General features: G+C 47.4%; 1 protein-coding gene across 2 annotated transcripts; it reads right to left on the bottom strand.

Annotated features, from left to right (window-relative positions):
• Positions 1-57: 57 nt before the first annotated feature.
• Positions 58-21,303, bottom strand: GRIPAP1 (GRIP1 associated protein 1). 2 transcript variants are annotated; one of them, XM_087813305.1, is made up of 26 exons: positions 21,245-21,303; positions 19,127-19,193; positions 18,925-18,986; positions 17,931-17,957; positions 16,987-17,094; positions 14,182-14,332; positions 12,943-13,130; positions 12,699-12,746; positions 11,664-11,695; positions 11,516-11,563; positions 11,289-11,388; positions 9,939-10,016; positions 9,646-9,738; positions 8,774-8,908; positions 7,939-8,034; positions 7,459-7,671; positions 7,210-7,323; positions 6,351-6,428; positions 6,158-6,253; positions 5,976-6,032; positions 5,772-5,871; positions 3,934-4,064; positions 2,700-2,822; positions 2,478-2,571; positions 1,510-1,664; positions 58-640 (listed from the first exon to the last, which is right to left on the bottom strand). In XM_087813305.1, the coding sequence occupies exons 1-26, from the start codon at positions 21,284-21,286 to the stop codon at positions 548-550; spliced, it is 2,529 nt and encodes an 842-aa protein (XP_087669431.1). In that variant the 5' UTR covers positions 21,287-21,303; the 3' UTR covers positions 58-547. The 2 variants fall into 2 exon arrangements, with proteins under 2 accessions (XP_087669431.1, XP_087669430.1); XM_087813304.1 differs by having other exon boundaries at positions 639-1,664.
• Positions 21,304-25,617: the final 4,314 nt, after the last annotated feature.

Genomic DNA, 25,617 nt, shown 5'->3' with positions numbered 1-25,617 from the left:
GACCTCACCTCCCCCAGTCCATCCCTACTGGTTGGAAAGAATGAGAGCAGACAGTCAGTGGGTGGGCCCGTCTGGCCAGATGGTATTTTGGCTGCACAGCCTTTACACACATACACACACACACACACGCGCGCGCGCACACACACACACACAGATTGCTAGAATGTTGAACATGGACCACGCCCCACCCAACAACCCCAATCCCAAATGCAGAGTAGCCAGGTTTCCAGACATAAATTAAAAATAAAATAAAATAAAAAAGAGTTGGTCTCTGGGAGAGCTCATGCAGAGATGAAGGCAAATGCCCCTGGGACCCAGAGCCAAGGAGGATGAGAAATCCCTGCCCCTCCCCTTAAGGTCCTCACTCCCCAGGACCACTGCTCTAAGACAGGGTCACTAAGAACCAGCCATCAGGCCTCCAACCCCTTTAATGTCCAGTCACCCAAACTATTTGATTTTGGTGCGGGCCCCCATTTCCCCACTTCAGCCCAAGAAAATAGTGTTCTGGGGGTAGGGAGGGGAGAGAGTAGGGGCAGCCTGCAGGTCTTTAGCTGGCTTCTCCTGGTTGTAGGTCTGGGTCAGGGGACCCCACACACTCCTTGCTGAGCCGCACAATTTCCTGGGACAGAACTTCCATATCCTAAGAAACAAACAAGCCATCAGGGGCCAGAGAAGGTGGCAGGGGAAGCTCCTTCACCAAGCCCAGGGTATCATCCTTCTCACCTCATTAATAAATGCCCAAGTAAGTCTAGCCTAGGACAGAAAGGTGTTTGGAGAAGTTCAAGAGCCCCCAGCAGTGGGCTGGGCTCAGGAAATGTAGATGTGTGAGGATGTGGAAGCCTCTGGAGCTGGGATATGGATATGGGAGTGGGTCGCCTGCTGTGCATGGTGTACTGGAGGATATGACCCCCGCCCTCGTCACCTTCTTTCTAGTAAATGGTGAGCTTGCTGCTCAGAAGCAGGTGCCAGGTTTGCATTCCTTTTGACTCCCCCGGAGATGGAGAAAATATTTGGGTGGTAGGATGAGCAAGTGGACGTGTAGGTAGACACACGAGGAATCCACAGTAGGCAAACAGGTGGACAAATGAACTATTCAGAGGACAGATGGAGGACAACAGGTAGGCAGTCAGGTTGCTGGGTGCGTGGGTAAAAGCTAAGACAAGGGATGATTGATGAGTAGGTAAGAAAGAGAGCTGTAGGCCAGGAAATTTGTGGAAAGACATGATTAGATGGGTAGAGGGCAGAGGGACAAATAATAGGGTGGGTCAATGGGAGAGTTGGGTGACTATGTGTATGACTGGATGAGTGGATGGATGCAAGGACGGAGGGGTGAGTGAACAACTAAACTGACAATAGTAAGTTGACGGGAGGATGGGAAGATGAGGATGAAGGAATGGTAGGTGAATGGGATGGGTGGACACGGGGGACTGGCAGATGACCTTGGGGCTGTGTGACAGGTGACCTAGGTGGCTGCATGGACAGATGGGCAGGCTGGTAGGTCACACTCGCCTTATGCAGGTGCATATTCTTGGTGAGCTGCTCCTCCAACATGTTCTGTAGCTTCTTGTTCATCTCCCGAAGGTTCTCGTCACCTGGCTTCACTAGGTCTCTCAGGACACTGCCCAGCCCGCTGCGATCTGTGTGGCCTGCTGCCACAGACACATCTGCAAGGGCGTAGGCTGAGAGCTGCCCCCTCAGTAGAGCCAGAGGAGAGATGGCCGGAGACAGTGCAAAAAAGAGGGAAACAGCGAGGGAGAAAAGCAGGGGACAAGCCATATTATGTAGGGGGCAGAGGGTTAGCCATGTGGACCCTGGCTGTCTCTAACTGTGCAGCCTTGAGAATGGGGATAATAACTAACTCATGGAGCTGGAAAAATGTATATGACCACATGTAAAGCACAGAGCACAGTCAGCTCTCAGCACATGTCAGTCAGTATCATCCTGACTCATAAGGAAAAACTGGAGAGAAGGTTTGAAAGAAAGGAGCAAAAGAGAGGGGAAGGAAGAGGAGAGAGAAGAGGGGAGGAAGAGGAGAGAGGAAGGATAAAGGTGAGGGAGAGATAAGGACCCCAAAGGGATACCCATAAGAGAAAGAGAATTTCTGGAGATGGAACAATATACATAGGAACAGTGTGACCAGATGAAGGGTGAATGGGGCAGAAAGAGACAGGGAGACGAGAGAAGGGAGAGAGAGAAGAGGGAGAAACACAGGGGAAGAAAGGAGAAAGAAGGCATAGAGACACACTAGAGAAAGGAGAACGGAGGGATGACAGAGACCCTGAGAAGAGGGAGGAGCCGAGCAAGATAAGACAGAACAGGTACAGGCCTGCCCTGCTCTCCCCTTAGCCAGCTGTGGTCTCATCAGTGACTGCTGAGTCCCAAGAGGAGAGGAGAGAAGCCTCAGCACTGGACAGTAGGGAAGGAGGGAGCAGGGGAGAGGCTGGATGAGCAGTGATGGCCGGGGAGGGAGCACTGACCGATCCGGCTGTCCATGACGTAGGTCTCAATGATGGCACTCTTCCGGCAGAGGTCCTCTGCCATGGAGGCGCTGCTCACCTCCAGGTGCTTCACCTGTGGGGTCACCCAGCCCACTTCAGATCCCTCAACTGTGCAAGTTCACACACGAGGAGGGGCCGGCCAAACATCAACCAACCCCACCCTGGCCTCTGGCCATGTAAGGGCAAGCGGGCAGACAGCACCTTCTCCTCCAGCATCCATTTCTCCTGCTGTGTTTCTGCCAGGCGCTGAAAAAGCTCAGCCACTTCCTCATCTGACAGTTCTGCTGGCCTCGGGGGCTGGGCCTGAGGGCTGCTGGATAAGGACTGAAGGGAAGAGGAGGGGAAGGCCCAGCCTGGGCTCAGTGCCACACCCCAGACAGGACTAGGGCTGAGAATTCGAACCAAGCCAGGGTGTGGGGGGCATGGTGGGTTCTGCATCCAGGGCTGTAGGCAAGTCTCATTATCCTCAGAGACTCTGGATCCCCGTTTGTCTAAAGGGGAAGACAGGAACCACCACATCATAGCCTTATGGAGAGCATGAAGGGAGAACCTGTAGCACATTTGACCTAAATTCCAGCTGACAGGAAAACTAGGGGAGAGAGGAACCAGCTAAATGATACCACTAGAAAGCCAGCAGGAAAATCTGAAAGGCAGAACACTATCTGCAGGTCAGCTGGGCTGGTCTTTTTCTACAGGTTGGTGTTATGATAAAAAATGACCACACTAGATTCAAGAGACTTAAGGCACATAAAGCAACCAGATGCAACATGTGCTCTGAAACGGAATGCTGGTTTACAGAAAACCAGTAATAAAGAACATTTTGTGGCCAACTAGAGAAATGTGATTAAGGTCAAAGTATTAGGTAAGATGAAAAATTTACCAAATACGGAGGGTAGAGATCAGCTGAACAAAAACAGGTTGCTTATCATCTTATTTAGGTTGAAAAAAGAGAAAGAGGCTTGGAAGGGTATGAACTAAGGATTTACAGTAGTGCTCTCTGGATGAAAGTGTGATTGCTTTGGATTTTTTTTTAAAAATTGCTTTTGTGTTTTTAAAATTTTTCTACAATGCACACATATGGAATAAAAAAAAAAGTAGCTGGCAAAGAAGCTGACATAATAGGAAACAGTAACAAGTGATAATTATGAGTTGGGACAAAGGATTTCTTACATGGATGATGCGCCTACTATGAACCACTTATTTTATGGCACCAGGAAAGGCAGAATTGGTCCAGAAATGATAAAACAGAAAGTATTAGAATAATTTGCCCATCCCCTACTTAGCAATCTGAATCTAAGTTGGGGAGCTTGGGGAAAAGTTGACAAGGAAATGTGTGTGTTGGGCCCAGAGTAACAGATGGTTGCAGTGGTGGGAAAACGGAGGGCCCCAGAATTTGAGGAGAAGCTAGAGCTGTAGGTTCTTCCTTGCCCCTTACCCTAGCTGGAATGGTCGAGCTCTCCTTTTCCCGCAAGATCTCCCGGTAGCTGAAGGAGGAGACACTACTGCTGTCCCCAGTCTGGGTACGGCTTGGTGAGTTCATCTCTGAAAGAACCAGCTCCTCAAGGCCTAGGCAGAGAGGGAAGAGAAACCTGAGCTCCAATCCCCCAGGCTCCCAGGGCAGCGACTGGCAGGAAGAGGCAGAAATAGATTTGACAGAGATGGAAAAAGGTAAAAAGACACGGGCAGACAGAAGGATAGGGAGAGGCAGAATCGGAAAAAGGAGCTGCCTCTCTAGGCAAACTCACACACAACAGAAACAAAGGTAAGATGGTGATGTGGACACACAGGCATAAAAGTAGCATATGCGTTCAGGCTCAAGGTACAGACAGCTCGAGAGGGCACAGGGGAACCACCACATGCAGAGAGAAAACCTCAGAGAGACAGCAAGCTGGAGCAGATGACAGAGGCACAGACCCTGGATAAGGACATGAGTCAGACCAGAGACAGAGGAAAATATGGAGATAACTCCCATAGCCAGGCACCTAAATCTGAATTCCATCTAACATACAAGAAGATTATATGGCATAGAATTGGAACGTGTTTGTTGATTCATACATTAATCTGTAACAAAACAGAAACCAAATTCCTCTTCTATAAAAAGAGGTTACTTCAGGAGACAGAGAGTCTCGGAGAGACACTGATTTAGTGAGAAATACATTCATTTTTGCTACGTCACTTAAAACATGGCCACTGTGCTTAGGCCTCTGCTCCTACAGCTGCTTCAAGGTATCAGGATGGGGGGCTGACGTCATACCCCAGGATCTCCAGCAAGAGCAGGGTGGCTGTGGGGGGACAGGAAGCAAGTTTTCTCTGAGCCTGTAATATGAGAGATGCACCAGAGACGTCAATGCATCTTATCTACTTAAACGTATTTATAGGCCATTTCTTTCTTTAAAAAAGTCCAAAGCAACTCAATTTGTTGTTGTTGATGCATCTTCTGGCTTAAGTGTCAGAAATAACATGAACTTTAGCTGCATAATGATCACACCACAGTGCCGCTGCCTGATTGTTAAGTCTGTCCCCCTAGCTCAGCTTGGAGTCCCAGGGGGAACGAGGCTTGGAGGCTTTCCCATCAGGGACTCTGCACATGAGCGTGGGGGCTCAGTCCATATTTATAGATGAGGATGGATACAAGAGATTTAGAGACACTGGGTGAGGTATGGAAGTGTGCATGTGGGGGTAGTGGGGAGACAAGACAGAGATATAGACAGACAAAAGACAGGAAGAGCAGAGAGACAGAGAGACAAAAAGATAAAAGGAGAGAGAAAAAAAGGCGGGAGCGCCCGGCCGGGTGTGGCTCAGCGGTTGAGCATCGACCTAGGATCCAGGCGATTGGGGTTCGATTCCTGGTCAGGGCACATGCCCAGGTTGTGGGCTTAATCCCCAGCTGGGGGCGTGCAGGAGGCAGCCAATCAATGACTCTCTCATCATTGATGTTTCTATCTCTCTCTCTCCCTTTCCTTTCCTCTCTCTGAAATCAATAAAGATATATTTAAAAAAAAAAAAAAGGTGGGAGGAAAAAAGGAGAGAACTAGAAAAAGCAGGGGAGGGAAAGACAGATACAGAGAGAGATGACACGAAGATGCAGAGACAGAAACAGAAGAGACACAGAAAAAGGAGATGGAGACACAGAAAAAAGGGAAAACAGACCAAGTTCAAGAGGGACAGAAGACTCAGAAGAGCGGGTGGAATGAGGTACAAGCAGCAGCTCTGGCCTTCTGGCCCAAGCCCTGCCTCCCTGGGCCTCAGCCTCCAGGGGTCCACGTCCCTCACCAGAGCGGCTCTTGCTGTTGGTGAGGATGTCTTGCAGCCGCTCCTGCAGCTTATCCGCCCGTTTCCTCTCCAGATGCAGCTGCCGCTTGAGGTCCTTAAGCTTTGGGGGAACAGGAGGAAAGATGGGAGCTGAGGTCCAGTGGGGTCACAGGTGGGGGGATGCAAGGCAGGAGGGGGCTGTGCTGCAACATCTCCCCATCGTACCGCGGCACTGCCTTTCTTCTCCAGGATTCGCTGCCCATCTACTGTGTCCTTCACCTCCTGCGTGAGAGAGAGAGCATGGCTGGTGGGCACGGGAATGGCTGCATGCACTGTGCTCCCTCCCTGCCCCATTACTGCAAGCTGAGGTCTAGAGTGTGTCTGGGGACCATGGAGGAAGCAATAACCTGCTTCAGGCTGCTGATGGTCTTCAGGTGGCAGTCACGCTCCTCCTGGGCCTGCTGAAGCTGATCCAGAACACTCTGTAACTCCTCCTCCTTGCTCTGGAAACAAAGGGCAGCTCAGGCCTCAACTTGGGAGACAGTCCTTACACCAGAACCTCTCCCTCCCTGGAGAAGAATGCTACCATGCAACAGGCACCTTCAGCTCACTAGCATGCTGCTCCTGACACTGCTTCAGGGCTTCCTCTTGTTCCTGCTGCTGCTGCTGCAGAGATTCCTACAAGACAAGTCCCAGGTCTGGCCATGGCACCCCAGAGGCCATTATGCCCAGTGAGAGGTGTGAGGGCCTGCAGCAGGGGGTCCCCAGGTATGCAGAGAAGACACTCCTGCAGGGAACACTGGTTGCCTTTAAGCAATACATAGAAGTGTCTCTAGAGCTGTGTTCACATTCAAGATTGATATTTGCATTTACATTTTATTTAATGAAACATAACAGCATTTACTGCAGGCCAGGAATGTTATATGGATTGTACATAAATTAACTTATTTTGCATATCCCCCATAATACTTAGGCAGTAGGTATTATTGTCATCCTTTTTTACTGATGACGAATACAAGCCACAAAAAGGTCAGGTAACTTGGCCAAGGTCACACATCGAGAGAGTGACCTGGGCAGGGCTCAAACCCAGGCAAATGAATGGCTCCAGCATCTTTGCTCCTCATGGCTATGTGACACTGCCTCTCACGTATTATGATGAGTTTTCCAGAAAATGGCAGTAAAAGTTTGTGTTCGAACAAAATGAGTATGTTACAATCACTTCCTGACAGAAGTACAATTTCAGAAGGAAGAGGTACCTTTTTAAATATACAGATCTCACCTTCTGCCTTACTGATGGCCATCCCCTGATCCCCTCCACAGGGCTGCTAGTGAGCCAGGGAGGCTGTGGGGATACCCAAGTCCAGGGCATCTCAGGAAGTTCCAGGGCCTGACCACTCCTTGTCCCCTGGTTTGGCATGTCCTCCAACCAGCCCCTGTGCCTCACCAGGCACCAACTCACCTCAGCCTCCTTCAAGCGCCGTTCAAACCAGCCCTTGGCTCCATCCATAGAGTGTACCTGAGCTTGAAGTTCTTCCACTGTCTGCTGGAGATTCTCCAGCTCCCGTGTTCGGGCCTGGGAGAAGGCAGACTGTCTTGGGCCAGGCAGGTGGAGGAGCGGGCACCTCTCCCATGCCATCCCCTGGCCCATCAGCAGTGCTGTGCTCCTCCTGTTTGAGAGGCAGACGTGCATCATCATTTAACCACCCACCTTCTCCTCACGGATCTGGCCACGGAGCTCCTCCTCCTGCCGCTTCTTGTCTTCATGTAGCTCACGGAGCTCGCGCTCATAGCGGGCACGCACCCCCAGCACCTCCTTCTCATGCCGAAGTCGGAGAGCCCCTAGCTCCTCCTTGTGCTGGGACTTCTCCTGCAGTGTCTCCATTGCTAGCTCATCTAGCATGGCCTTCCGCTTCTCAGCACTCTGAGGGCCAGGAAGGTGGGGCAGGAGGATGTCAGTCAACATCCTCCCACAAGGCCAAAGAAGGCCCACAACCTTCTCCTCAAGCCCAAAGAATGAGCCAAACTCCACCTCTTCCCCATCCCCACAGAACCGGCTGTTACTCACCCATCCTTATGGAATTGGTAACTTTCTGTCCCTTCCTTTTCCCGTGGATTGGGCCACATCACCTGCCCCATCCCTGTGAACCAGGCCAATCCCTCCCCTTGCAGCCTTCCCAGAGCTGCCCACCTTCCGAGCCTCCTGAAGTTGCTGGGTCAATTGTTCCTTCTCCTGCCCGATTTCTTGAAGTTGTTCCAGCAGCCGACCATTGGCCCGTAATGATTCCTAATGCAGGGACAAAGGGAGTGACTTTGATAAAGAGCCCACAAGAGGTGCTGGTCATCCAGGACACTTCCAGTAGACTGTCTCTCTAAATCCTTTAAAGTGGGTATTGTCCTCTGCATTTCTACATGAGAAACATGGCAGTGACTGCTAGCTGCTCTCCAGGATACATTCTCCCTTCTTTCCTTAGCAACAGACTTTGTGGTTGGGCACATGGTGGTTTAGCTGATGTTTCCCTGCCTCCCCCACTGCCCCCAGTGAGGTGCGGAATTAAAAGTGGTGAGTATAATACAGGTTGTAAAGGAAAGGAGCATGCTAGGTCTTTTCCTCCCTGAGCAAGCATCTTTTATGCCAAGATAGTCTTATGTTGAAGGTGGCAGAACAGCAATGTAGAAAGAATCTGAGTCACTGGTGATAGATCAGAAGCCACTGTCCCATCCCTGGGCAACCTACCTAGACTTTTACATAAGAGAGAACTAAACTTCTCTCTTATTCAGTAGAATCACTATTATTTTACTGTCAATTATGGAATCAGAATGGCTCTCCTAACTACACTGAAGATGCTAAGTCTCAGAGAAGTGAAACAACTTGATCTAGGACACACACGCGCTAGTATGTTAGAGAGCCACACTGGAAACCAGGTCTTCCTGACTGTACAGTCTTCCCACTGCACCTCATTGCAAACTCCACTGAGCCAATTCTAGGGAACTAGGAGAAGGCAGGTCACAGCCAGAGATGTCACCTGAAGCTGGGAGTTGAGGTCATCTCTCTGTCCCATGAGGTGCTCATACTCAGTCTGCCGCTGCTGCAGCTCAGCTGTCAGTTGAGCAGTCTGTTCCCGGAGCATATTCAGTTCTTGGGTCTTTGCTGTTTGGATCTAGAGAAAGTAGTGTTGATGGGAAGTGGAGTGAAAGGGGCTGTTGGGGGCCAGTCACAGGGTGTGAGCCTCCCAGTTTCAGAGAGACAGTGAGAGAAGTGGAAAGAGAGCCAGGAGGAGAGAGGAAGAATTTCAAAGAGGAAAACAGTGGGAGAAAGATCAACAGGGGAATGGATAAACATGGTACATTCATACAATGGGATACTACACAGAGATAAAAGAACAAACCAGTGTTACATATGAATAAACCTCACAGATATAATGCGACAGGATGGAGCCAGACACAAAAATGGGTGTCTGATTCCATTTACACAAAGTTAAAGGACAAACAAACCTATGTTAGAAGAGGTCGGAGGGGTGGTTACTTCGGGGGAAGTATGGATTGGGAAAGGGTAGAAGGGATCTCTGGGGTGCAGAAAATAAATGCTCTGTGTTTTGATCTGGGTGGTGGGTACATGGAGATAGATAAACAGACAGACAGAGATGATTTACAGTGTACACTTAAGACTAGTCCATCTCTTGCACTTTACTGGAGAGAAACTAGAATGCAAAAGCAGCAGGGGTGGATGGTCAAAGAGAAGAGAGGTGGAAGCCAACAGAAAGAAGCTGAGAATGAAACAGAAATAGAGGTAGGAGAACAGCATGAGGTCAGGACTACACTGCCCCAATATGAATCAGAAGCACAGGGAGATGGGGAACTGAGGAGGGATCAGCAAGGGCTCCCAAGTGTCCTGTACCTGCTCCAGGGCAGCAAGGCTAGTCCTCAAGGCATTGTTCTCAGCCAAAAGTCCTTCTACTTGTTCCTGCGCGTCTGCACTCTGGATGGACACCTGGCTCCACCCCCACAACAGGTGAGAGTGGGTCCAGAACAGGACAGCCAAGAAAGGACACGGACAGACGGACACACACACACAGGAACCACAATCAGGGAAAGTAGGATGCCTGGGGCCTTGCTTGCCTTTACAATATACACTTGTGTAACTGCCCTGCCTTCATCCCCCATCTCCCTGAGCCCACCAGAATGATGTACCTGATCTTGTAGGGCTCGCAGAGCTGCCGCATGTTCCAGGCGTTCCCCATGTCGCTGATCTCTCAGCTCTGCCAAGCTCTGTGGGGACCAGGTCAGGGAGACCATTCTAGACCTCAGTCTCCTCTGGGATACATAGAACTATACTCTCTTTTTGACCACCTGCACTTGGGGGCATGTCTCAAGATACCCAACCATCAGAGATCTCAGGTTCACCCAGACTCTAGGTCATTACCCCCAGAAGCCTCAGACACCCCTATATCACAGTTCCAAGCATCTCAGAAAATACCTAGGCTCCTGGTGATTTCAAACTCACTGTGCCTCCATCTATAAAAGATATCACACTCACCCAGATTCCAGTTTGGAGGCCCCAGGATTCTCAGACACACTCAGCCCCCAGGGACTATAGCTTCATCCAGGCTCCAGACCCCAACCTCAAGGGGTTTCAAACATACTCAACCCCCATATCCCTAGCTCCCAAGAGTCTCAGACCCACCTAAAATCATAGCCCCAGACCCTAGAGGTCTCAAACTCATACAGACTCCTAGTTTCCAGCTCCTGGTGAAGTCTCAGACTGACAATCCTACCCACCATCTGTCACTCCTGTCCCAGTCTCTGGGGATCTTTAGACCTAGCTAACTGAAGACCTAGCTTTACCCAGATTTCTGTCTCCAGCTCCTAAGAGCCTTAGACCCACAAGCTACCATATTTCCCCAATCCAAAGGACTTCAGACTCACCTACTCTAGGGCCTGGAGGCTTTAAAGTCACCCAACTCCCAACCCTCAGGAGCCTCAGACCCAACCAGACTTTTGCTCCAGTCTCTGGATGTCTCACACTCACCAGTTTTCTATTCATAGCTCCCAGGGGTCTCAGGACCATCTAGTCCACGTGATCCAACTTCCTAGGTGCCTCAGACCCAATACCCTGAGGGTCTCAAATGTACTCAGCCTCCAGGCCCAACTGTCTCACTCTTGAAAGTCTTGTATCTATCCAGCTCCCATAGGTCTCAAAATCACCCAACCTCCAGGGAGTTCAGACTCACTCCAACTCCTGGTCTCAGTCCCCAGTGATCACAGATTTCTCCAGACTCCTGTCTCCAATACCCTAGTTGCAGGTTTGTCCTCAGTCCCCTGAGATCTCTGATTCATGTGGACTCCTAGCCCAACTCCAAGGGCTCTCGGGGCTCCCTAGTTCCTATTTCCCTAGCTCTTGGGAGGCTCAGGACCCATCCAGTCCCTATATTTCCAACACAAGAAATCTCAGACTCCCCAACTAGTCTCCGTAGACCTCAGAGCTCCCTGGATTCCCAGCCTTCGTCCCTATCCCAGTGATCTCAGAACCCAGCCCCTCACCTGATTGGCAGCCTCGAGCTCCTGCTGCAGCTTCTGAGTTCTAGCCAACTGGGCTTTGAGATCAGCTTCCTTCCGCTGTTGTAATTCTTCAATCTTGTTCCTAAGGGTGATGCGAGGGGGGGTACACTGACCATGGTCTAAGGCTTAATCTCCCATCTCTGCCCCTGTGGTCTTCAGTTAAATCTGTTGGGCACTGTCCCCTGTTGTCCACCAACCCTGGTAGTTACCGGCTATCATTGAATAGTGTCTCCTTTTCTGTCTGTAAACGGCAAAAACTGGGCATGGACAGACAGACATAGATGAGTCAGTTCCATAAGTCAATCTTCCCTAGTCCCACCAGATCCCTGCCCCCACCTCTGGAAAAAAGAAATTTACCTTTCTTGTTTCTTTTTCAGTTTCTCTGAGAGCTGGGGGGGGGAGGAGATGCACACAAGGGATAATGATCATATTAGTAAAGACAAAAATAAATTTAATATTTACAGACACTTCTTACTAATTCCTTTTTGGAAGCTGAATTTACTTATGTTATCTCATGGAATCCTCAAAACATTCCTGAGAAGTATTACTGGTTTTACAAATTGGGAAACTGAGCCCTGGCAGGTTTGGCTCAGTGGTTAGAATGTCAGCCCCGCAGACTACAGGGTCGCAGGTTCAATTCCAGCCAAGGTTACATACCTCGGTTGCAGGCTTGATCCCCTGCCCTGATTGGGGTGCATGTGGGAGGCAGCCAATCAATGTATCTCTCTCACACTGATATTTCTCTCTCTCTCTCTCTCTTCTCTCTCTCTTTCTCTCTCTCTCTCCCCCCCTCCCACTCTCTCAAAAAAAATCAATGGAAAAAATATCCTCAGGTGAGGATTAAAAAAAAAAAAAAATTGGGAAACTGAGTCCCACAGGGTTCAGTCATTTGGTAGCCCAGCTGGTCAGCAGCAACAATATGATCTCCATCTAGCTCCCTCAGGCTCCACAGCCTAGCATTTATATCCCCAATGTATCAACCAATAACTACATAATAGAATGGCTAGGCTGGAAGGCCTGGAAAGCAGGATCATGAATGCCTTCCACAACACTGGCTCTCCAGTTCCTAAGATAAGAGCCAAGATAAGTTCTTGGATGGATGGATGGATGGATGGATGGATGGATGGATGGATGGATGGATGGAGAGATGGGCAAGCAGAGCTAGGAGGACATAGAAGAAAGGAATGGGGCCCACCATGTACAAGACATAGTGGGACCACTTTAGCCCATTCCATATTGAAAGCAACTTTGAGACATAAATGTGAGTCTCTATTTCACAGATGACAAAACAGGCTATGAGAGGGTACTCAACCAGCTTTTGCCTTGCTGGGGGAAGCACAGCAGGTAGGAAATGGGGTAAGGCAAAGGCCAGGGAAAGCTAGGCTGTCCTACCTTAGCAAGTTCTTCCTGTAGCCTGGATGTTTCAGCTTGCTTAGAGCTCTGCAGGGAAAGAAAAAGGAGGGAGTTGTTATAAGCAAGGGGGGAGGTAAGGCCTGTGCCTTCCCCTACCCTCCTGCCTCCCTAAATCTATCAGCCCACGAGACTGTGATGTCACAAACATCTCCATGGGATCACAGGCAGAGCTAGGGCATCTGCCCACCACCTGGCACCCCAACCCCAACAAACCCAAATTCACCTCCAAGCCTTGTAGTTGTTCCCAGAGCAATTTCTTCTCCTCCTTCTCCATTTCCCACTTCAGCTCCACCTCTGCCAATGGCATGGGGGACAAGATAGCAGCAGGGGCTTGGCCCTCTGGATGGTCCCCTTGGCCTTCACTGGCAGCTGGGGACTTCCCAGTCTCTTTCCCATAGCGCTCCTGCAGGGCTAATGGGTAGAACAGAAACATATGATGGATGAGGTGATCTCCGAAGACCCTGCTGTGTGTCAAATAGAGGGCCAATTGATCTTCAGCTCCTCATGTAACAGAGACCTTGCCCCAAATGACCTACAAGCCTACAAAAAATAAGCTCAGCCTGGCCGGGCATGGCTCAGGGTAGAGCATCGACCTAGGATCCAGGAGATCACAGTTCGATTCCCGGTCAGGGCACACGCCCGGGCTGCGGGCTCGCTCCCCAGTCAGGGGCATGCAGGAGGCAGCCAATCGATGACAACTCTCTCATCATTGATGTTTCTATCTCTCTCTCTCCCTCTCCCTTCCTCTCTCTGAAATCAATAGAGATACATTTAAAAAAAAAGTTTAGCTTCATCCACACAAATCACAAATCTTTGAAGCTCCACCAACTACTGAAATCCCGTCTACCATCAAATTAGACCAAGTTTGTTTCCCAAGCCCTGCCCGCAGCCCTCCAAGGTCATGCCCATCATTCTCCACTGCCTACTTACACCTGAATTCTTCCTATAACTCCCTGATCCCCAGCCACATTCTACAGTCTCCCTCCTGATCACCGAACTACCACTCACTACCCCACAAGCCCCAGCTGCTCTCCAAAGGTTCACACATCAGGACCCTCCCCCATTCTATCAAGTTTTCTCTCAACTTTGATCTCAGATACCACTGACAATCTAGGCTTAGAATCTTCCCAACGTTCCTTCATTCCTGTCTCCATTTAGCAAACATCTGCTTTCTGATGTTCAGTTTGCTAATCTGTAAGATCTTCTAGGTACCAGGCACTGAATTAGGCACTCAGAAAGATACCACCTCTTAGCTCTACTAGTCTCCCAGGGGGTGGACATCACTACACGTACTTTGTAAATGAGAAAGCTTTGGCTCAGAGAGGTGAAATGTCCAAAGTCATACACTGGGGTTCATGGCAGAGCCAAGCTTGATTCTGAAGCTTTACCACCTTTCCCCAGGAGGAAAACACCCTACTCAAGCCCCAAGGTCCCACACATCCCCAGGAGGGCCTCCAAGTACCTGCCACATTCTTCTGCAAGGCTGTGTTTTCCGCCTGCAGTCTCAGCAGCTCCCCATCCACAACACTCCCGGCCTGAGCAGCCCCTGCCCTGGAAGCCCCATCCTTCAATTGCTGGTTCTCCAGCTCCAGATGTTCCATCTGGCTGCAGAGCTGAGCAGGGGAAGAGTGAGGTAGCAGAGAGGCAGACAATCAGAACAGTATCTGCTGAAATATACAAAGTACTTGGTCCATGCACTTTACAATTCATTTAATTCCCACAACACTCCTGTGACATAGATGCTCTCATTATTCATTATCCTCACTTCATAGATAAGAGCACTGAGGCACAGATGTTAAACGAATTCAAATTCACACATCTGTTAAGTGGCAGCCATAGAAGTTTGAGAATATAGAGAACAATTTCCTGCTTGCCCACTCCAACCTCACAGTTGCTATCCAAGACCTGAGGCTCCTCTGGAAATTGCTGGTCCAAGATGTCAGCATCACAGAGAGCTTCACTGCCATCCCTCTTCTGTGGAGGGGTCTGTGTCTGGGAGCCTAGGCACCACAGACAGCTTTCAGGGCATTTCCAAGGCCAGCACTGCCCATAGCCCCATATCGTCATCCCTTGGCCTTGGAGAGGTGTAAATGCAAATAAAACTAAGCTAGCCCCTTGATCAACTCCAGGCTAAAATACAGTTCTCACAGCAGATCTGACAAGATCCTTTTTCACATTTTCAGATGATAATACTGAGACCCACAGAGAATTTTTATTTTCTCCCCAGAACATTACTCCTTTATTCCAGTTCTTCACATGACTGGCTTGCATCCTTCAGTGCTCTGCTCAAATGTCACCTTTCAAGTAGTATCCCCTAACACAGAAATTCCAATACTCTCTAGCATAATACTCTGTTTCTTTCTTACCTAACACTAATCACAACTAAATTTAACTAATGTTTTTAATTTATTAAAGCTCTGAAAAATTCTGGATCATAAATTTTGATTGGTGATTACATTTTATTTTGTAATATAGGGTTAAAAACACAGATTCTGAAACCAGGCTGCTTGGATGTGAATTTCTACTCTGCCATTTATTAGCTGTGTGACCTTGGGACAAATTGCTTCCTCTCCCTGGGGCTCAGTTTTCCTCATCTGTTAAATAGGGATACTAACCCATCTTACCCCTAGAATGTAAGCTCCCCAAGAGTGGGGACCATTTTGTGCCTCTCACAACTCTTTTCATAACACAGAACATGTAGCAGATTCTCAATATTTGTTGAAGGAACAACTGAATTGAAATATCTTGGAAAATGAGCAGTGAAGGGAGGCAAGCCTTGAACTCAGGTCTCCCTGTGAGGACTTCCAGTTCCCAGAAGGAGGAAAGTGTGAAGGAGGTTCTATACCTGGCCCAGGGCCTAGCACAGGGCAGATGCTGGGGAACATGAGATGGATTTATGGAGGAACATCTATCCCTGCCTCATCTGGTAAGAACCATGAAACCATTGAGGCTGGAGACAGGAAGCAGTGAGAAGTGAGGTGATGATGACAGCTTTTATGTGAGCACCAGCGGCTCTGAACTGTAGGGGGCAAGGACCTACTGGGAGGTGTTGTTTAAAGGAGTGATGTGGTAAGACCTGCTAGTCAGGACACCCTTTAGGGCTTGGTCTAGTGGAAGAAGCTAGAAGTGAGGAGACCAGTAAGGAGGCTGTAGGAATAAAGCATGTGAGAGGTGGAAAGGGCTGAGGTGGGGCAGGGCCACAGGATGGATATAAAACTTTTAAATAGTCAAGAAATATTTTGCAAAAATAAATTAATAAAAGGATACTACTAGCAGCTAACATCTACACAGCTGATACTATGTGCAAGGCTGTGTTCTAAATATCTTGGCAAATGAGCAGTGAAGGGAGGCAAACCTTGAACTCAGGTCTCTCTGTGAGCCCTTCCCATTCCTAGAAGAAGGAAAGTGTTCTACAGACATTTACTCATTCAATCCTCACAAAAGCTCTGCAGGGCAGGTACTGTCATTATCATCATTTCCATTTTAAACATTTGGGAACCAAGAAACAGGCAGGTCAAGTGTCATGCTCAAGGTTGCAGTCAGTAAAAGGGAGAGCCAAGAGTTGAATCTAGGTCACCTGGTTCTTAACTACTGCTTACCTCTCCTGGAACTGTACCTGTTTAAAGGTTGCTTTTTGTTTTTTTTTGTTTTGTTTTTTAAGGTCTTAAGCACTACAGTCTCACACGGAGCCTTGGAAATGTCATTTTGTTGTCATGAGACTTTTTTCTTTAAAATATACTAAAAATTTAGGAAATCATTGAGCATGAATACAGAATAGAGACAGGGAACAAAAGACAATGTCCAGTAGGTTTAGATATATCCAGGACACTAAAATCAGTGAGAAGATAGAATTATCCAATCCAGGATGAATTATGTAGAACTAGAACCCCAGGCTCATGTCAGGAAGAAAGAGAAAAGGGAAGTAACTTGAACATCTGTCCGTCCCATGTTAAACATAAGAACTTTACTGAAAACCCACCAACAGCCTCCATAGCATCAGCCTCAAAATATACACAAGGAGATTGAAGCTCAGAGAAAAGGAATAACCAGCTGACCTCAGGGCTTGGGGCCTTCCAATCCCAGCACAGTAGATAGCCCTGTCTGTCAAAGCACTGCTCCCCCACCCATAGCAAAGAGATTCAGGATCCATTTCAGCACCATGGACAGTGGTCCAGGGCCAGCCTCAACCACCCTCAGCTGCCCTCCAGCTTCAGTCCAGCTAGCCCCTACCCCTTAGATTCCCCTTGGCTATCCCGGGCACCAGCACCTTGCTGAACTCGGCCATAAGCGTGCTGTTCTGCAAACGGAAGTCCTCCTCTTGGCTGTGCAGCTTTGCCTGGAGCATTTCATTTTCACTTATCAGCCCCTCGACTTCCTGCAGTGGCAGACATGGGCCAGGTCTCCAACAGGGGCAGGAAGGATGGGGAGGTAGGACAAAGGAACAGAGAGAGGGAGAAAATGACATGGGTAGGGAGAAAATAGAGTACAGAGAATGAGATGGGTGAAATCAGGAGATAGGGAGAAAGATGCCAGGAGTGATAAAAGGGGAGCCAAGGAGAGAGACAGACATGGGAGGCAGAGAGAAGGGAAAATGGGGAGGGAGAGATGGACATGAAGGAAAGAGAGTGGGAGGAAAGAGATGGGTAGATAGAAATAGGGGAGAGAGGAGGTAGAGAGAGATGAGGTAATGGGATGGATAGAGAAGAGGGGGATGGAGAGGGAGAGGGGAAAAAGAAGAGGTAGGAAGATAGATAGGATCAGACAGACCAACAGAAGAACAGAACAGAAAAAGAGGAAAGAGGGTGTTGGAGAAAGAAATGAGTGGGCAAGAGATAGAGTAATGGTGGAGAGAGAGACAAGGAGCCAGAAAGAGAGATAAAGAAAAGAAAAATGATGGCAGAGATAAGTACAGGTCAGGGAGAGACAAAGAGAAGGTAGGGGAGAGAAACAAGAGTCAGAGAGAGAGAGAACAAGATGACAGAGTCAGAGAGGTTTAAAGAGGGGGAAAAGGAAAGACACACAGAGAGGGGCACAGAATGAGATGAATGAAGACAGGTAAACAAAGACAGACACAGTAACACATGGCAGTGAGATGGACAGTCACAGATGCAAGTACACACACAAAGGCCAGTACTAGGAGATCTCCGCATACAGAAATATCCCCGCTAAGACAGTCTCCCAGGTACATTCACCCACCATGGGTCCCCTTACCTGAGCTTTCTTGCTCTTGCTCAATGCCTAAAGGTGAGGAGGGGAGAGAGAAAAGGTAAACAGAGAGGGACAAGTGTCAAGGGGACAATAATAACAGAGGTTGGGGGATGGGAGCATCTTTAACCACAGAACTTGCAGGACAATTTGTAGCCCACAGGAACAGTACAGTGAGTGAGTAGCACCTTGCTTACATCCTTTCCTCTAAGATCGAGGCTGTTGGGGGGGGGGGGGTCGTCTAATATTTAACCCTTCATGGGCTGGGTCTCCAGGCTCAGACGCTGTAGCTGTATTGCTATATCTGTCCAAACATGTCTATGTGGATCCCTGCCGTGCACCACGGAAACTGCTGTTCCTCTGCTGAGCAGTGGAGGGCATTGTCAGGTGGGGGAATCAGCGCCCTACTAAAGAGAAACCCAGCTTCCTGACTGCCAGACTTTCTGCATTCTGTAGTCCTTCATCTAACAAACATTTATGGAGCACACATTATGTATAATATTGTGCTATGCATGGGGACTGAGCAGTGAAGAAACAGACAAAGGAGGGCCTTGAATACCTTGAGGGCCACAATAGCTTATATGCCATCTCATCTTCAGAGGATTGGAGAGGTAGGTTCAGTCTCACTTTACCAACAGGACCAGTACAAGGATGGGAAGTAGGAGCACAAGGCCAGAGAGTGAGTGGAGGAGAGGAGGCAAATTCAGGGCAGATTTACCACTAGATTTGACTCTTTAGTTAGATGTTAGTGAATGAGAATAAGTAAGTAATTGAAATAAGTAACTGAAATTAAAAATGAATTGAGTAAATCAAAATTAATCGATAAATTAAGCAGAGCTAGATAAAATTAGCAAACTAGAGAGACTTCCATGAGAATTTTTTGAATGACTAATGACATCATGGAACATTAGGTTTGGTTCATGGTAGGTGCTCATGGGACCAATGAATGAGTCAGATGGCTACAGGGAAGCATGGGTGGGTGAGTGGTGGAGGGATCTACCTTCTGAGCTTTGCTGAACTCCTTATCCAGGTAGGCGACCTTCTGTCGAAGACTTGTGAGTTCTGGTGTGGGGAAAACAGGGAGTCTCAGCCACAGTCAGCGGCCAGGAGCTGGAAGGTCTTCCTGCCAAGCCTCTGGGGTGTTTTCCCTTAGCCTTTGTCCCCCTAAGCCACCCCATTCTAATGAGACCCGCCTGGCTCACCAACACCATTCTTGCGTAGCTCATCTGAAAGCTGGTAGTTGTTTGTCCGGAGTTCCAGGAGCTGAGCCTTGGGGGGGAAGCAGGGAAGGGGAATTATTTGGTCAGGAATATGCCCCCTATCCTCACCATGAGGGTACCAATCCCCTGAGCCCCATAGACCCTGCTGCCCTCCATGTGCCTCTTTAGTCACTCCTTAAGACCTGTGCATACTGCATCCCAAATAAGCTTCCAGACTCTCAGCTCCTGCCCCATCTTCTCCATTTCTACTTATAATCACAGCCAGCTGAACCTCTCCATCTCCCTGCAGCTTCCATCTCTCCTCTTCCAATCCACTATGCACTAACCTAGTCAGGCTCTTGCTTATGTGTGTTCCATGGCTCTCAATGCCCACAGGATAAAGTTCCTCCATTTCCTTCTGGCAGACCTTGTCACACACTAAACACTGTCCTGACTGTCTTTCTGTTAGGGGTGAGTTTTTTCTCTCCTCTTTGCCAGAGCAGGGGGCAGGGGCTTGCCTTCCTTCCTCTTTCCCAGGGAAAGAGGGCCTGGTAGTCTCCTGACAAATTTCACTGAGTAAAAAAGGGCTTGCCAGAGTCCCCACCCCCAAGACTCTCAAAATATGTCCAGTCCCCTTTCAAGAATTGAGGGAAAGTAAAGTATGAACCATGTCAAACAGTGTACACCTACTTACCAGCCCTATAGGGCACCGGTGCAGATTCTTCCCAGAACTACTGTCCCTTATTCCACCTGGACCTTTCCCTCCCATAGCACCACCCTCCACCCCTCTGGTGCTGTGCTAAAGGTCAGAAGGCTTGGCCTCTACAGAATCTTCCCTGTCTCTGTCCTCTCCCAGACCCAGCCATCTGTCTCCCACAGTCATAATCCAATTGGTAGACCCTTGGCACCCATCTAGAATTCCTATCCATCAAAGACCAATAGTTTTTACCTCACTCATGGCCTAATGAAATCAATCTTCCTCACTCAAGTGTCCCAACCCCCTCAAGATCTCCCCAGTCATGATCCAATGAGATGGCCCTACAGCTTTCTGAGTTTTTCCTCCATAAGGCTTTGGGTGGGCCAGTTTATTACTCTTACTCAGAACCCCCTGCACAAGTTACAGGGGTCTTCCCCTTTCATGGTCCAATGATCTCAACCTTCCACCTTCAGCATCTTTCACACAGGGACAACTGGTTTCCCTCACTGAAAGACCGGTCCTCACTCAGAGTTCCTTCTCTCCTCCCACAGGACCCTACTCAGGGTTTTCCCCTTTCAAAGTCTCCCCCACTCCACAAAACCCAATGGTCTTTCCCAGAAAGGAATTCTATCTGCAAGGCCCCACTCTGGCCTTTCATCCTGTCTCAGAGCGCCCCACTCTCCAAAGAATCCAGTGGTCAGAGTGCCCAGTCAGGGTACCTCCTCAAAGACCAGTGATCTCCACTCCATGTGGTCCAAGGTATCATTCCTCTGGCCCTCTAACAGGGATTAATGGTATTACCCATTCAGGGACTACTTTACCCCAGGCCTAATCACCCCTAATCATCCAATGGTACTGCCCCCTCTTGGGATCCACTACCACCACTCGCACAGGATCTTCCCTTCCCAGGGACAATGACAACATGTGGGGTCTTTCCCTAACCCCCTGGTACAAGGGTATCTCCCACAAAAATTTCGACCTCCCAGCAGGTTATGTTATTGCCCTCTCAAGGGCTCCCCCCACCGTGACGTAAATGACCCAACGCCCACTTCCTTCCTCTCCAGACAAAATGGTTTCTCCCTCTCAGGATCTCCTTCCCTCAATGCCTAACGTTATCATCATCCACCCGTGGTGTCCCCCGCACAGGCCAAAGGTCTCATCCCCTCCAGGTCTGAGTAAGGTATCCCCCACTGTAGGACTCTCTCCTCTGCCCACAAGGCTCACAAAATTCAACCCCTTAGAGCCCAATAGTATCTCAGAATTCAATAGTCTCACCACTCAGAGCCTCAGTTTCCCTTCTCCGGACCAACCCCTTAGACTCAACGTCCATCCCAACCAACCCCGTCTCAGAGTCGATGGCATGATCTCTCTCTACTCCGCCCCCAGTAGCCCAGCCCGGTGGTCTTTTCCCCGGTGAGCAGCACCTGCATCCGTTGAAACTCCTCCTCGGACAGAGCTTGCGCCATGTTCCTCCCCCCCACCCCCCCGACAGCTTTCTGCGCAGGCGCAGCTCGTTCTACTGTCATAATGAGGGTGGGACCAAACCACTGGCCAGGAGTCGAGGGGGGAGGAATCTATTCCGGAAGTTCGGCGTTCTGGAGACGGAAATAAAATAATTAAACTGACAGGTCAGATGAATTGCAATTTAATGTTTTACCACACTCTAGGTCATCTGGTCTGGCTTTTGAGCTCTTATAGAGTATCCACTGTGATGTGACACTGTGGCATCCCTGTGTCATGGGTGGACTCGTCGGGAAGGGAGTTTTTGCCGACAGAAAATCACCTTTCCACCGTTCTCCTTTAATGAGAATGGTTGACTTAATAACCAGAGAAATGAAAGCGGAAGCTCTGAGCTGGTCTTGTTCCCGCCCTCCCCTGGGTGACTCCAAAGGGGAATCCCGCCTCTTGTGAAGCCTTTGGCCCTTTTCTTTTTCTTATTTTTTTTATTTTTTCTAAGATTTGATGCTGATTTTCTTAACGTGATGATGTACTTCCTCTTAGGTAAAGGACCTTATTACCAATAAATTTAAAATACCTGAGAGGGAAGAATAGCAGTGAATCAAACGAAAAAGCTTCATTTAAAAACAAAACAAAAACAGAACGGCGAAACATCAGGAACTTAAGTATTAAGGTGCATTATTAAGCCCTTCTTGTGGGCCCTGGCCTGGTAGCTCAGGTTAGAGCTTCATCGCCATTCGCCAAGGTTGCCGGTTGGATCCCTGGTTAGAGCACACAAAAGAATCAACCAATGAATGCATGAATGGGTGGAACAAGGAATCGATGTTTCTCCCCCTTCCTTTCTCTCTTTAAAATCAATTTTTGAAAAAAAGGCCTCTCTATTGCTTTCCAGCCCCTCTCTGCAAACCCCCACTAGCCAAACAGTAGTTTTTATTTGGGAAATAAAAGAATTAGCATGGTTAGCAACAACATATCAATACTAGGACACTCCCTATTTTCTTTATTTTTTTCGGGGGGGGGGGTTAATTTTGATTTAATTTTAAACTTACAGAAAAGCAAGAATGGTACAAGGAATTCCATGCACTCTTTACCCAGATCCATCCATTGTTCACATTTTGCCAACTTTGCTTTATCATTCTCTATATATAAAAATTCTGAACCATTGGCTTCAGCATCCGTTGTTGATTTCTTAACACCAACATTCCTGTGATACTTATTAGTTGCTGTTCTACTGCAAGGAAGAGCTTTCTCTTCTCCCCCATTTATGTATGTATTTATATTGGTACACTCACATTCTTATTTTATTCAGTGAATTATAATCAATCACTTATCATTATTTCCTTTGACCCTCAAATTGTCTCAGATTTGGCCAGTGAGAGCTCCTTCAAACTGAGTTCTGTGTCCCTTTGACTTGCCCCTATCATTTTTTTCTATCACTGCAAGATGCTCCAGACACATTCTTTTTCAGCCCTCATTACTACTAGAATGTAATTGTTTCCAGGCCCTCTCAAGTATACAGAGCTAGGAAATATACAGGGTGTCTCCCCCAAAAATGTATACACACTTTAACAGCTGATAGCTGTAGATTCTATTAAATTTTGAAAATGAAATATATTTTAATAAACACTGCTTTTATAATTATTCAAAGTATATAATTTTTGTGTGTATACTGTATGTGTGTATATTCTAATCCATGTGTACACACATCTATATCCATTTTTATATTTTGCTATAGGTATACATATTTTTAAAACATAAATTCAGGCCCTGCTGGGTGTGGTTCAGTGGTTGATTATCAACCTAGGATCCAGGAGATCAAAGTTGATTCCCAGTGAGGTGTATCTTCAGGGTAAATTCAGGGTATCGGGCTCAATCTCCAGCAGAGGGCGTGCACGAGACAGCAGATCAACGAGGATTCTCTCATCATTGGCGTTTCAACTCTCTCTCTCCCTCTCCCTTCCTCTTTCTGAAATCAATAAAGATATATATATATAATTTATTTATTTATTTTTAAAATATTTAAAAATATACCTTTATTGATTTCAGAGAGAGGAAGAGGGAGAGAGAGATAGAAACATCAACGATGAGGGAGTCATTGATTGGTTGCCTCCTGCACTCCCCCGACTGGGGATCGAGCCCACAACCGGGCATGTGCCCTGACCTGGAATTGAACCACGACCTCCTGGATCCTAGGTCAATGCTCAACCCCTGAGCCACGCGCAGCCGGGCAATAAATATTTTTTAAATAAATAAATAAATAGATAGATAGATAAATTCAGCCTGGCTGGCGTGGCTCAGTGGTTGAGCATCGACCTATGAAGCAGGAGGTCACTGGTTTGATTTCCAGTCAGGGCACCAGTGGAGGGCGTGCAGGAGGCCCTCCGATTGATGGTTCTCTCTCATCAATGTTTCTTTCTCTCTAAAATCAATAAAAATATATTTTAATTTTAATTTAATCTAATTTTATTATTTTTTTAAATATATTTTTATTGATTTCAGAGAGAGGAAGGGAGAGGGAGAGAGAGAGATAGAAACGTCAATGATGAGAGAGTCATTGATCAACTGCAGCCCGCAACCCAGGCATGTGCCCTGACTGGGAATCAAACCCTGATCGCCTGGATCCCAGGTCGATGCTTAACCACTGAGCCATGCCCGGCCGGGCAAAAATATATTTTTAAAAAACATTAATTCATTACTAATATCTTCCATTTCAACCCAACAGTACAAGGTTCATTCTAGTTTTTTCACTTTCCATAGTATTTGTAAATCTCTTTCCCAGTAAAAACCTGTCTCCCATTAACCACAATAAATTTACTTTTTCATGTAATCATATAATACACATTAAATAACCAGAATTGCTAGCTCATAAGACTGTGAAAAACAAATCTACCGACTAGAGGGCAATAGAGCTTCTTTTGTCTTTAGGCTCATGGTGGTCTATACTCTGTTAAACAGCATCAAATACTGTGTTTAACAAGCCTACTATAGCTTCAATACTCGATGCAGCTTCTTTTGTCTTTAATCTGATGGTAGTCAAATGATGTATTCAAAAATTACTTGAGTTCATTCTCCCCCTCCCCTCCCCCTTCAATGAGGCTGTGTGATTCGTTTGAAATATTGTTGGGTTTCTTTGTTTCTGGTTGAATTCCATTTTGCACGTCCCACCCTTGTTGAGGTAACCAATCTATTTACTTTCTGGTTTATTCTTTCTGTGTTTTTGCACAAATGAACAGATACATGTATATTATCTTATTTATCCTACATAAAGAACAGCATACTTTGCATTTTCTGTTTGATAATCTTGCTCTCTCACTCTCTCTCTCTCTGCTATGTAGTACTCTTTTGTAGCTGTATCATAATTTAACCACTCACCTATGTTTGCCCATGTAGATAGTTTCCATTGTTTTGCAATTATAAACAATGTCAAAAAGAATACCCTTGTACATATACGTATTTTTATATTATCTGAGGTGTATCTTCAGAGTAAATTCATAGAGCTAGGATTGGTGAAAGTGTAAGAGTTTTGTTAGGTATTTCCAAATTCCTTCACAAAAGGGCTATTCCAGTTTCATTCCCACTAGCAATGTATTTGAGTGCCTCAGCTTCTACACAGACTGTGTTGTCATATTTAATTTTTTTCTTTGATCTGAGAGGTAAGAAATGGCATCTCATTGTAGTTTTCTAATTTTCATAGGTGTAAATGACTTTACTAGGTTCTTTGGCCTGATCTAATAATTAAATTGACAGACAGATTAATAGAAGAAAAACAAATATAATTTCATACATGTGGGACTCCCATAAAATATGAGACCCAAAGGCAGGCAAGCAATTGAGGCTTATATGCCATCCTGAGCTAAGGAATGGGACAGGGGCCTGGGACTTCAAAGGTAAGGAGGGCAATCCACAGGAAAATGAGAAGAGCAGATGTTTGGTAGTCAGATATTTGCCCTGCCATGAAGTAAGTCTTTCAGATAAAAAGTTATCTCTGATAATAGTTTTCTGGTACAGCTCCCCTATCTAAATTCTTTTAGGCAGTTGGGGGAGAGGTAAAAGTTTTCCTTGAGTCTTTTGTTAATCAGCTTAACAATAACCCACAACCTTCGGACCAACTCCTTCAGTCTTTTGGGTCTTGATTGCCTTCGGCTCAAAAGAATCCACATGAAAAAGTAACACATTTTGGAGTGACATATTCTGCTCCCCTTCAATATATCTATGTTAAAGATACAGTTCAGTGAGTTTTAACAAATGTATACAACCTTGTAACCACCACCACAGTCAATATATAAAACATTTTCATCACCCCCAAAAGGTTACTTTATGCCCCATCTCAACCCCTCCC

The sequence above is a fragment of the Miniopterus natalensis genome, chromosome X (genome assembly GCF_054644295.1).
Source record: "Miniopterus natalensis isolate mMinNat1 chromosome X, mMinNat1.hap1, whole genome shotgun sequence".
NCBI classification, from domain to species: domain Eukaryota; kingdom Metazoa; phylum Chordata; class Mammalia; order Chiroptera; family Miniopteridae; genus Miniopterus; species Miniopterus natalensis.
Note: the sequence above shows the minus strand (reverse complement) of the source record. Positions and strands in the feature narration are given on the sequence as shown.